The sequence below is a fragment of the Jatropha curcas genome, chromosome 11 (genome assembly GCF_041381405.1).
Source record: "Jatropha curcas cultivar XTBG-Jc1 chromosome 11, XTBG_Jcur_1.0, whole genome shotgun sequence".
Lineage (NCBI taxonomy): Eukaryota > Viridiplantae > Streptophyta > Magnoliopsida > Malpighiales > Euphorbiaceae > Jatropha > Jatropha curcas.
The window spans coordinates 3,539,533-3,552,221 of NC_143161.1; the positions used below are offsets into that span (position 1 = coordinate 3,539,533).

Below are 12,689 nucleotides of genomic sequence, written 5' to 3' on the forward strand. Positions count from 1 at the left end.
CTTGTATGTTTTACGAAAGAGAAGATAATGAATTTGATGGCTATCATTTTCCATTCCCTTCAGTCATTCTGTATAATGTATTCAGTGAATGTGAGGTGTATCATTAGGACTAAGGCAATCGTTAATCATTTTCTTTTAGGTTAATCAAACAAAACACCGTTAAATTGTCTTTGTTGTGATGAAGTTAGTAATGTTAGTTCTTGAGTTTTTTATTTTTACTTTTTTAAATTCAACATAATATTATAGTCCTTAATTATGAAATTATGAATTTTGTTTTTGCCTCATTATCAGCCTACATTTAGCATTATTCTCATGAGATTAACCAAGAATTAAACTCTACTTTGAAATTGAGAAACTAATTATTGGATGATTTCACCGAATTCTTGAACTATAAATTTTTTGAATTCTTTAGTTTTTAAAACATTAATGCATTTAGCTGTTTTTTTGTCCTTCGTCGTTTGAATGAGGTCCATGTGACGATGTCTGTGTTAATTACAATAAGAGCCAAGAAGTGAACCGATACAGGGAATCGCTGCCAAAAAAGCCTAGTTTCTTTCCACCCACAAAAAAAATCCTTGTAATCCAGCTTGAGCCAATCAAATTTGAGCTACATGCCCTCGTGTCATTTGCATAATCCAATATAAACAAAGGGATAAAATTAACCTTCTCTCTCTCTCCCCAACACACCATGCCTGCATCATCAGCAGCAGCAGCTTTACACACTACGCTGTGCTTCTCTACCCAAAAGCCTACACCTACACCCTCAAATTCTCAGCAACCAAACGCCCACTTATCAGCAAAGCCTAAAAGTCCTCTCCACAAGCACCCACTCTATACGCCTCTTCACACTAACATCTCTTTCCAAATCAAAGAAAAAATCCTATGCCTTGAAATCATGGGTATTGACTCTGGCAAAGCATTATCTCAAAACCCTTCTCTCCATTCAGCTTCTCTAGATTCAATTCAATCCATAATCTCATTTCTCCATTCCAAAGGCATCCTCCAAAAAGACTTAGCTAGAATCTTCGGCATGTGCCCTCAAATCCTCACCTCTAACATCAAAACTGAACTTAACCCAGTTTTTGATTTCCTTTACCATGACCTTGAAGTCCCAGAAAATAAATTTAGAAGGGTTATCAATAAATGCCCTAGGTTGCTCATTTCTAGTGTTAAAGATCAGCTTAAACCATGCCTATTTTATCTCCAAAGGCTAGGGTTTAAGGATTTGGAGGCTTTGGCTTATCAAGATTCTATCTTGTTGGTTTCTAATGTAGAGAAGACTTTGATTCCTAAATTGAAGCATTTGGAGAGTTTAGGGTTTTCAAAAGATGAGACTGTGGGCATGGTTTTAAGATGTCCTGCTTTGTTTACATTTAGTGTTGAGAATAATTTTAAGCCAAAGTTCAGTTTTTTCATGGAGGAGATGAATGGGAAATTGGAGGAGTTGAAAGCGTTTCCTCAATATTTTGCTTTTAGTTTGGAAAATAGGATTAAGCCAAGGCATTTGGAGATTACTCAACTGGGGACTAAAATGGCTTTGCCAATTATGCTTAAGAGCACTGATGAACAGTTTAGGGAGTTGCTAAGGCAAGGAGCTGGATAAGGAATTATGGTGTGATTCATTTTCCTTTCTCTGTTACTTTCTCAATTGACATTTTGGTGTCACTTGTAAATCTTGGTGATTTGTCTAATTTGTAAAGAATATTTCCTTAACAGTTTCTCAATTGGCAGGTTTGGTAAGCCTAATAAAATATAATGTAATAAGATACATTTCCAAGGTAAATTTACTTTCTTGAATTACTTTACGGTAGATTGTATCTTATCAAACATATTACGAATACATATAAAATGAAATGACGGTTCATTGTATCTTACCAAACATATTACGAGTACATATAAAATAACTATATTTTCCGTTCGCATTCAAATGAAAATTACTTCAAATTATGAAAAAATAAGCTCCATATATGGATACATGCCGAAGACTAATAATAAATAAATAAATTATTACATTAAAATCACGTTTTGAAAATTTAAATATAAAAATTTTGAAAAACGAAATTATATAATATAAATAAGTAGGAGTATAAAAATATAACAAGTTTTATTTATATTTTGAAAAATGAAAATCCACCCGAACTTAACTAATTTATAAACAACTATTCCTTCTTTTTTTGTGGGCTGAAGGTCACAAAGAAAGGATATGTTTGGTGGGCTGGACTTGAACAATTAATAAGTCCAAGCCTAGAACTTTAGGGAATTGGGAAGAAAAAAAAAAAAAAAACGAATAGTGGCCAGTAATTCACACACCACATACGACGTCGATCTAGTTGTTGGAGATGTGAAAAACTTTAAAAAGTGTGAGGGTTGTTAAAAATCTATCCATTATTTTTTTTAATAAAGATTAAGTGCTAAAATAATATTCATTATGGTTATTTTAGAGAGTAATTTAATTGGAATTAAAATAAAATTAGCCAAAATGCATAAAAAGTATTCGTAATAGAAAATAGCCAAATATTATAGTAATATGTAAATAAAATATAAAAATTATAAAATCAATTTTTAGGAATTTATTACAATAAAGAGATTAAATATTACTAATTCAATCTTATTTATTCGAGCAAATGCTTGTATTGTTATAATCATTGGTCAAACTGACGGTCGTTGATTTAATTGTGGCTGCTCAAGCAACAAATCGTACTTCAAAGTTCAAACAAATTAGACTTTCATCTTCCTTCTTCTGAGGAGCAAATAACGAAGCGGCAATACGGCGATGTCATTGTATCGGGAGTTGCTGCGGATTTCCAGAAATGGTGGTTTGTTTGGCTGCCGACGGATTCTTGCTTCCTTGCAATCGCCTCATGGCAACTGTACTACTCAAATGGTGATGCAGAACTATCTTTTTTTTTTTTTTTTTTTTTTTTTTTTTTTACTTATTTTTGTTTTTTTCACAGTTTTCTTTTCAAAAACCGAAAAGGAAGTCTCGATCGGATTATTTTGTATGTCGTTAATGGCTTATCATTCATTACCTTCTCTGTAACCATGGGAACTGTTTTATTTATTTGTTTATTCATTTTTATCTGTACTTTTCTTTACACCTGAGAGATAAGGAGGTTTAGGGTTTAGTTTACATTGTTTCTGGTGAAGTTTAGGTTTCCAGTAGCAAAGAAACTTATTCCTGGAGTGTTCCTGCCTTTCATATCTTTAAACAGCAAGTTCATCATCAGAGCACCACTTTTGTTGAGGTTAAGCGTAACGTTCTCCTTTCTTTTGCCACTTCCACATCCCCCATATGTTTTCTTGTTTGGTATTGTGGTTATCCACTCAATCGAGATAGATGTACTCTTTCTTTCAGGAACATAATGATCCATTTTCACTTGTTGCTGATGAACTATCACTTCTTGCTAATAGGTTGAGGTCAATGGTAATTGCTGAGGTATCTAATTCCTCTTCCTCCTGTTATTTCCCTGAGTTGTTTATGCTCTGTGAGAATAGTGGACAGCTTTCTCTTTCAATAGTGTGCGTGTGTGGTGTTTATCAAAGTTGAATTTCAATTGCATCCAGGTTCCAAAACTTGCCTCAGCAGCTGAGTACTTCTTCAAAATGGGAGTGGAAGGCAAGAGGTTTCGTCCCACAGTAAGTACAATAATTGCTGTTGCTCTTTCGTAATATTTCCTTCACATGGTTTTATCAGTTCTTATAAGTCTTAAGTGATCATTGATTTGACTGTGAAACTGGCTGTTTCCTTAGTAATTGAGTCATAAATTAGTGACACTGATGCTAGCTTCCATTTTTTTTATCCATTCACTTCTTATAACTATGGAGTTTTCACCTTACCCTTGCAGTTCCAAAATTTTTAGTGCTGTAGAGTTGTTGGAATTATCTACGTATTTTGATCTCTCTGTTCTTGTCTGATATAGAATAAGGGGCCTGTTTTGTGCAGGTTTTGTTGCTGATGGCAACAGCTTTGAATGTGCATATACCTGAACTGGCACCTAATGCTGTTGGAGACGCATTGCCAATGGAACTACGTACAAGACAGCAACGTATAGCTGAGATTACAGAAATGATTCATGTCAATTTCTCATGTTTTTGTATCATTTTTCTCTTCTCAGTTTCTCCTTTTTGTCTCATTTTATTTTTCTATGGTCAAATGTCAGTCTTTATGGAATTGTTTTATTTAAAGGAGCTTATTGTCGCTTTCCCGAGACTGATGCAATCACTTACATATCTTAGGTGGCAAGTCTTCTCCATGATGATGTTTTGGATGATGCGGATACAAGACGGGGTATTGGTTCACTAAATCATGTAATGGGCAATAAGGTAATGCTATAATATTTTACCCCATAATATCATTATATATTTTTGAACAACTTTTTGTGGTAGATATCTAGTTCTCTGAATAATATATACTTCTCATTCTTCCTGCTTATTTGTGAAAAGAAAAGCTTGCAGTGAAAAGTATTTATTGTAGTGCCTGCAACTCTTTACATATGTTTTCCTTCCTGTACGAATTGTGGGTTCTTGAGGAGTTAGGAGGAACAAATTATCATCTTATGACATGTAGTTCCTCATACTATATATTTTGTTGGAGCATCACAACTTTTGTTTTTTTAGCTCTTGTTTATGCATGTACTATACAATGGATAGGGATAACTTCTTTCTGCTCATGAAAATCAGATATCGTGGAGCTTTCCAATTTTATGATTTTTTTTTTTTTTTGAAAATATGTTGAAATCAAGTGCTACTTGGGAGTTCTATTAGTTGTAGAAGAATAAAATTACGAAGGACTGTGTTCTAAGGTTTCCATTCATTTTATTGCAGGTAGCAGTATTAGCTGGAGATTTTCTGCTTTCACGAGCTTGTGTAGCTCTTGCTTCTCTGAAAAACACAGAGGTATGCATATCAGTTCAGGTTTAGCATTAATGGACATCATAACCTTCTTCATCTCTTTAGTGAATCCTCAAAACTATTCCTCAATATGTTTCACAACCAGTTATTCATCGTGGTAAGAATAGGTGGTGGACATCTAGCATAATGGATTGTCTATCTTTAGTAAAATACCAGCTGCTTTTTACTTTTCTGCAATAGCCAAAATAGTTAAAGTGAATGTCATCATTTACCTTAATTTATCTGTCGACATCATTGGTCTGCATTATGAATTGAGAGAGGAAATTACTTCTGGTAGCCAAAGTTATTGAAGGGCATAACTTTTGACAAGTAATATGGAATATCTATGTTATATCATTCTTAATTCTCCTCCCAAACCCCTTTCCGGTGGGTGGTTTGGGTGAAGGGGCAGAGGAAATGGTAAAGCATTTGCATATATTTCATCTTTTCCTTTTGTCATCATCATAACTAGATTTTTTTAGGTTGTTTCGCTATTAGCAACAGTTGTGGAGCATCTTGTGACAGGAGAAACCATGCAGATGACTAGTACATCTGAGCAATGTTGTAGGTATGCTGCTTTACCTTTTCCTTCCATTTGTAAATAGTTGCTTCATATGTTGTGTGGTTGAGGATTTAAACTTGTATTAAATAGAGAACTTGTTAATCTGAAGAGTCTTTTTAACTTTGTTTTGTAAATTTTAAGCACCCTTTCCTCTAACTTCATATCAATTATTTTAGCTTTTTATTTTTTTTACTAGGAAAGCCTAGAAGTTAAAGTGAAATTTTAAAATAGGAATTTATATACGTATTTGAATGCAAATAGCTGTCTAAAATGCCAGTAAATAAGGCATACTCAAGCTGATTTGCAATTGTACCTGCAATAACTTTTTTTAAATGTTGATTCGACTAAGAAGTTGTTTTTCTCATGCAGCATGGAGTATTATATGCAGAAGACATACTACAAGACTGCATCTTTGATTTCAAACAGCTGCAAGGCAATAGCTCTTCTTGCTGGGCAAACAGCAGAAGTTGCAATATTGGCTTTTGAGTATGGGAAAAATCTGGTTTGTAAATTCCTTACTAGGTCCTTGATTTGCCAACTACATAAAATATCAAGCTTTTTGGTGTATTTTTCTTTTAAGGTCAATATATTTGCAAAGTCAGTGAACTTGTAAATCAGATAGAACAACCATATATTGTTTATTAGTGGTGGGAAGTGCTTAAGGCATTGTGAATCTTTTTCTTATGTTCTAGTTTCTAGTGATACTCAGCTTGGGGAATCAGTTTTAATATGATCTCTCTAGTTGATGTCTCTCTTTTGCACATTGCAAAATGGAACACAGTTCAACACACTTCTTTTTAATGTGTTGAGAGAAGTTATTTGCTTATTGCATAAGTTGATGGTTGGGGTTTCATGCTGCAGTTGTTAGTATCTTAATTGCTGCTGGCTGGACTTGCTCCCGTTTGAATCATTTTTTTAAGTTGGTTCATTTTTCTGAACTGGACCTTTTTATTTTTTCAGGGATTGGCATTTCAGCTGATAGATGACGTTCTCGATTTCACTGGCACGTCAGCTTCCCTTGGAAAGGGTTCATTATCTGACATTCGCCATGTAGTTCATCTATCCTTCATATTGCATCCACCATTTTTAGTTAAATCATAGTTATGTGTATAAATTTGATAAATTTTGTAGGGAATAGTGACAGCTCCAATATTGTTTGCCATGGAAGAGTTCCCTCAATTGCGAGCAGTTGTTGAACAGGGCTTTGACAAACCTGAAAATGTTAGAATTGTAAGTCTCTAGTAGTTTTATCTAGCATTACTATGAAGTACTTAATCTAGAAAAAGTGGATAGGTTGCGTTACTATTAATCTATCCTAATGCTGTAAGCTCTTCAGGGAACTTGTGAAATTCTAATTTTTCTTCATTATCTGAATCTGTATTGGTGAAAGCGTTTATATTCTAAAATCATGATGAAGTCTTGCGTGCTATTCCATTATTCATTAGATGAAGTTGACCCTTGAGGCTGTAACACCGTTTCCTTTGAGATTGTGGATTTTCAGATGACGCTTAAAATGAAATTTTTGAGATTCTTATAATTCCATGTTATATTTTCAATTCTTTTATGCTCTTAGCAGTTTTTCATGCATGTTAGTTATATTTATTATCAAATATGGGATGTCTAATGTAGCACCATCAATTTCCAAGCAGTTTTAGACTATAATGCATTTTCCATTTTGATTTCTACAAAAATCACCGACTTCGAATTTTGATTCTATTTTGTGTTTGATCACTGTTCCTCAGATGTTTGTTTACCTGAGTAAGTACAACTGATTATCTTCATGTAAGACGTAGCAGTAACTTTTTGTTTCTTGGTCCAAAGTTATATGCGCTGATTGTTTCTACTTCTGCAGTCATGGTGATTTATTTTTCATTATGAATTTCATCATGAATGTATACGCCAGTGGATCGTCTACCTTATATGAGATTATCTGTATTTGGAAAATGCAGGCCTTGGAGTACCTTGGAAAGAGCCGTGGAATACAAAGGACGAGGGAGTTAGCTGCAAAGCATGCTAAGGCTGCTGCAGAAGCTATTGATTCTCTTCCTGAAACCGATGATGAAGAAGTAAGGAAGTCGAGGCGAGCGCTAATCGATCTAACTCAGAGAGTGATCACAAGGAATAAGTGAGAATATTCTTGTTCTTTCTTTCTTCCTTTCGTCTTCTAAAAGAAATCACCGTTCATGTAGGTCAAGGGCCAACCACCCTATTGTTTTATCTTTTATTCAATTACATTGATTATCGTTCAAGATAATTATTTTTAGAGGGACCTGATTATGGTAAATTTTATATATATCTCTTTACGCAAGGGCAACAAAATAATCTTTTATTCAAATAGACGTTCTACTCAAATGACTTGGTTTCAGTTCTTTTGCTTCCTCATATGAATTGATATCAGAGGTATTTATTTAAGGGAAAATTATATTTGTGTCCTTATATTTGGACATGATTAATTATTTTATCTTTGTATTTTAAAATTATATTATTTTATTCTTGTAGTTTGTATCCGTTGAACGAAATTATCCTTTTGATTTAAGTAGTTAAGTGTTAGTGAAATTATAGGACTAACCCTGTATACTGATGGATTAAAAGGGAAAAAATTCTTTTTTATTTTCTCTGTATCTTGACATAATTAACTACTTTATCCATGCCATTTTAAAAATTATACTATTTTATCTTTATAGTTTGTCTTTGTATTTTTACTATTTTATTCTTATAGTTTATCTCTGAATTTTTTTGAGTAATATATAAAATGCAAGGATAAAGTAGTTAATTATGCCAAAATGTGGGAATAAAATCGTATTTTCCCCTTTATTTAAATTTTCCGTGGATTGTTCATCTTATTGTTTTCTAGGGTGTGGAAGATAATTTCTACCATATTGTTGTGCATGTCAATCTGATAGACAGGTGGTCTGAAAGGGGAAATTGTTGATCTGGAAAAAAAAAAAAATATTGTACAAGCCCAAATATAACTGATATCAACAATACTATCGTCTCATGTTCATATTATTTAGTTTATAATGATGGAAGAGAAAAGCAAGTTAGGCATCAGATGAACATACAAAATTCTCAAATACAAAGATCTCATGCACTTTACCACCTGATAACAGATGCTTTGTGTGCATTCATTTGTGAGATATTTGACAATCAGCTTCATACTTCAAATATCACATCCAAGCTTCTCAAAACTGTTTACAAGAGGAGAGATCCTGAATTGTCTACGAGTTAAAAGAACACATCTTGGGAGATGAATGCAGCCCAAGCATCCTGTAATCGTACGTTTCAAATTATTACCCTTTATTCAGCAGAAGAAATGTTTATTGTCATTAGATTGTTTTCTGCTCCTACAGAAACAATTTTTAGGAAAAAGTTTCTTGAGATTTACCTGGAGAATGGAAAATGCCTTTTCTGCAACATACTTCTGTGGAAGTGTAGCTCCTCTTTGTTGCAATTTATCAGGGTGGAGACATAACCTTGCTTTCTGATAGGCCTTTTTTACTTGTGAGCTTTCAATTAGGCTTGTCAAAGGAGTTGCATACCAACCACTGTTGGGCCATAGAATCTGAATTCAATACCAATCAAACATTACATGCAATCAAAGGAGTCATTACCCATATTCAGTAACTAAAATGAAATTTTTTCCATTTTTTTTAAAAAGAAAAAAAATTATAATAACTAAATTAAAGACCTTACATGATGTAACGTTGAAAGAAGTAAACGGATATTAGTCTCCTTGCCAGCTGACCATAACCTGATGTCTTCATCCAGTAGTTCCATCTCCATCTGTAGTTTTTGCAGGAGGAAAATAAAAACATCAATCAAAGCTCAGTTTTATTTGCAGTTTAGATGTTTTCAAGCTTTTTAGTCCATTGACCTGATAGGATCGAGACCTTACATCTTTTTCTGATTGGACTCTTTCTTCTTCACTTCTCCATTTCTTTAGCTCTTCTTCCTGCAAAAGTAGAGGGAAAATATATTATCAATACCTTTTTCATTTTTGTTATCATTTACACTCTCAGGAACAATACTTTACCGGGGGAGATTGCATTATTTCTACAAATTCTTGCGCCTTTGGTGTTTCTCCAAAATTTTGATTAACTTCTAATTTGTCAGCAGAGTGATCTTCTTTCTGTTGTCTGTCAAAATTCTGTGACTGAAACTTCTCTTTAGCCCATGCAATTGCTTCATCAATAGAAATGGCTTCGCCAGACACTTCTCTATGATCAGAATTAATCTCAATAACATAAGAACTCATAACTTCATCTTCCTCTTGTTCATTTTCTTCTTCTCCCATTGTATTACAACACTTTGTTGCCTCTGGTTCTTGACAAAGTGAAGACACGGGAGATGAAGGTGAATTGAGTTCTAAATCATCCACTGATACTTTAATGCTCCTGTACGAATTAGGTTCCAGACTGATGGTTTCTGGGGATGAGACCTGCCGCGAAATTTTAACATAGGAGCTTCTGAAATTATTGTCATCGTATTCATTTCCCACGCAATAACTATCAGCACAGGAACTACTATTGCTTGGAAAAGGTGGTACTTCATTTTTCCTAAATTGTTCTTCAGGTCTCGCAGTGTTGGAGTTCCACCTACATGGTACATTGATTGGCCTGTAAGAAGATTAAAATCTAAGCTCTCCCCACTTATGGAACACAAGCAATGGTTATCAATCATAGGAAAGATAATGGAGAGTATATTTATATTTGATTCATCTCGAAATGAATGAAAATGAAAATGAAAATGAATGTTTAGGATTTAGATCATAATATATATATTCTAATTCTATTTTTAAAATATCTAAAAATATATCATCTAAACTTAGAATCATGATCTTTTCTTTTTGACCTGCGCATATGAGCAGGTACAATGGAAGAGAAACAACATTAAACAACTGCATATATAGTAAAATTAATTCCCAGGAATTTCCAAAAAGTTGGAATAGTGTGGTATACAACAAATTTGTTTGCTGAAGAGAAAGAAAATTAATTATTAGAACACAAAGGAATCTTGAATGATTTGAAATGGCTTGTGGAGCCTTAGCTACCCCACAAAACCATGTGAAATGTTCTCTTTGTTTAAAAGCATCTTATTAATAATAATGTCAAATTATATGGTGATTACCAAAAACCATAGATATGAAACTAAAACTAGAATACTTCAACTATGATTTTTTTTTCTGTGTAAATATATATATATTTTTTCCCCGACCGACTCAGATTGGGATATTATTTTGGTAAAATTCTACTAACAATGGCGAATTTAAATTTCAAAATTATGAATATAAGACCATTTTGATTTTATTCTAACAATTTGAAGAGCATTATAATTCTTAAAAAACTTGAAAATTTAGGGGGAAAAAAAAAAAAAGAAGAAGAAGGGAAACACTTGAAAATATCTTTTAATTCTGGGGAAATTACAAGGGCATAAAAGTCAGATCGACAAATCTCAATTGAAAAACAGTTGAAAACAGTTATCTTTGTGTCATGTGTGTACCTGAGTTTTGAAGCAAAAGAATACAATGCCACATCATCGCCGGTCACGGCTCTCCGGTGAGGACTCAGCTCCTCAGAACTCAACACCGATGACGAGTTCGACTTCGATTTAGCTTTGGAATTGGGCCCTGATCTCTCCCTCGACCTCCGTCCCTCTTCCCACCCGAAAACATCACTGTAGAATCCTTCACCTTTTGCTGGGATCCTGAAAGCCGGCAAGCTCCGTCCACTACTCTTCTTATCCACCAAAGAAAATAACTCCGGCGGCCGGAAAATCTCCTCGTAGAAAGAAGTAGATGATCTAGTAGTAGTGAAGTCGCCAGAGAATTTCCGGGACAGAACACTCCGTGGTGGCCCGCCAAAAACATCGGCGAAGTCTTCAGGGTCAAGAGCTTCCATCGAACGCCGTGTATGACCAGCCACCGACGTGTCTTCCATAGAACGGCGACGTGGACGGCTCGGCATTCCCATCCGCATTCTCCACGATTCGTCCATATAGTTTCTTTTTGCTTGCTTAGAGCTTAACAGGATTTATAAGCCAACAATATATATATGGAGATTTTTCTAGTTACTGCTACAAGTATGTACACATACATACCATACATTACATATGAGAAAGGCAGCTTTGAGGAAAAGGCGGTAACTTTTTAATTTCTATTCATTTTTAAATTAGTGTTAACATTTTTTTTTAATATTTCAATTTAAAAACAAAATAAAAGTCAGTATACAATTGATTTTTGAGTATATTTGATATTGTTTTTTATTAAATAAAATAAAATTTTCAAGATTTTATTTTTATTTTTTTGTTTGCATACCTGTTTTTCGGTCTAAGAATTTTATAAATAACCATTTTTGCTAATCGAATATAAATAAATAAATAAATATATATATATATATAGATGATAATGACATATAATGAGAGAGAGATATATGGAGGAGTGGGGAAATCATCATCAAAGTTGGCACTCCCACGTCTACCTGGAAAGCTGTATTTGGATGGAGAGAAGAGATTCAGTCCCCACACAAAAACATGATGTGAGTATTTGCCTTTTTCTCTTTAAAATAAATTTTCAACTTTGTGCATGGGATTTACTCTCTTCTTGTTTGCTAAAGATGAAGAGGAAAAGAAAAAGAAAAGATTAATAAAATAATATAAATCAGAAAATAACTGATTTAACTCATCGTGAAGCATGGACTTTGTGAAATTAATTAATTAATTATTGTTTTAACTGTACAATTAACCCCAGATGCCAAAACATGCTTATAACATTAATTATGGCACAGGGACTATTATATTTATTCCAATTTTCAACCAATTAATTAAGTGACAGGAGAAGGAATATACCATTCAGTGACTAATACCAATAACGAAAAACAAAGGGGCAAATGTTTGAATAGATGTGATTAAAGTTAAAAGGCAAGTCAAGAAAGCAATTCCTATGTCTTCTTCTTTATCCCCTTTCAGCTTTTATTGAATCCTCCGCAAATCGAAAACAAATCTTTCTTTAACAATGGATTTTTTTTTTTTTTTTTTTTTACATTGGATAGGAATAAATTTTATATTAGTGAAATTCGAATATTTAGAAGAGAATATAAATATACATGTAAATGTTATTATGTTTATAAACATTAATCTTAATAATTTTTTTTTTTAAATTGTTCAACGACTATCTTCGTATCAATTTAAAGTTCGTGATTGTTACTCTAATAAATGCTTTTATAATTTAGTGGAAGAGGGA

General features: G+C 33.4%; 3 protein-coding genes across 8 annotated transcripts; 2 read left to right on the forward strand and 1 right to left on the reverse strand.

The window, feature by feature from the left end:
• Nucleotides 1-651: 651 nt before the first annotated feature.
• On the forward strand, nucleotides 652-1,783 carry LOC105634024 (Mitochondrial transcription termination factor family protein). The gene has a single exon (XM_012216772.4). The coding sequence runs from the start codon at nucleotides 689-691 to the stop codon at nucleotides 1,601-1,603; it is 915 nt and encodes a 304-aa protein (XP_012072162.1). The 5' UTR covers nucleotides 652-688; the 3' UTR covers nucleotides 1,604-1,783.
• Nucleotides 1,784-2,634: 851 nt separating this feature from the next.
• Nucleotides 2,635-7,804, forward strand: GPS1 (geranyl diphosphate synthase 1). Of its 2 annotated transcripts, XM_012216773.4 has the most exons (13): nucleotides 2,635-2,884; nucleotides 2,955-2,999; nucleotides 3,153-3,245; nucleotides 3,356-3,436; nucleotides 3,565-3,636; nucleotides 3,944-4,075; nucleotides 4,237-4,323; nucleotides 4,825-4,896; nucleotides 5,373-5,458; nucleotides 5,822-5,954; nucleotides 6,413-6,502; nucleotides 6,584-6,682; nucleotides 7,402-7,804. In XM_012216773.4, exons 1-13 carry the CDS (start codon nucleotides 2,774-2,776, stop codon nucleotides 7,579-7,581), a joined length of 1,281 nt encoding a protein of 426 aa, XP_012072163.1. In that variant the 5' UTR covers nucleotides 2,635-2,773; the 3' UTR covers nucleotides 7,582-7,804. The 2 variants fall into 2 exon arrangements, with proteins under 2 accessions (XP_012072163.1, XP_012072166.1); XM_012216776.4 differs by lacking the exon at nucleotides 2,955-2,999.
• Nucleotides 7,805-8,421: 617 nt separating this feature from the next.
• Nucleotides 8,422-11,523, reverse strand: LOC105634026 (Chaperone DnaJ-domain superfamily protein). 5 transcript variants are annotated; one of them, XM_089716054.1, is made up of 6 exons: nucleotides 10,952-11,523; nucleotides 9,486-10,047; nucleotides 9,327-9,404; nucleotides 9,146-9,235; nucleotides 8,838-9,014; nucleotides 8,422-8,747 (listed from the first exon to the last, which is right to left on the reverse strand). In XM_089716054.1, exons 1-6 carry the CDS (start codon nucleotides 11,443-11,445, stop codon nucleotides 8,613-8,615), a joined length of 1,536 nt encoding a protein of 511 aa, XP_089572180.1. In that variant the 5' UTR covers nucleotides 11,446-11,523; the 3' UTR covers nucleotides 8,422-8,612. The 5 variants fall into 5 exon arrangements, with proteins under 5 accessions (XP_089572180.1, XP_089572178.1, XP_089572179.1 ...); XM_089716052.1 differs by having other exon boundaries at nucleotides 9,486-10,068; XM_089716053.1 differs by having other exon boundaries at nucleotides 9,348-9,404; nucleotides 9,486-10,068; nucleotides 10,952-11,517.
• Between the last annotated feature and the right edge of the window lie 1,166 nt (nucleotides 11,524-12,689).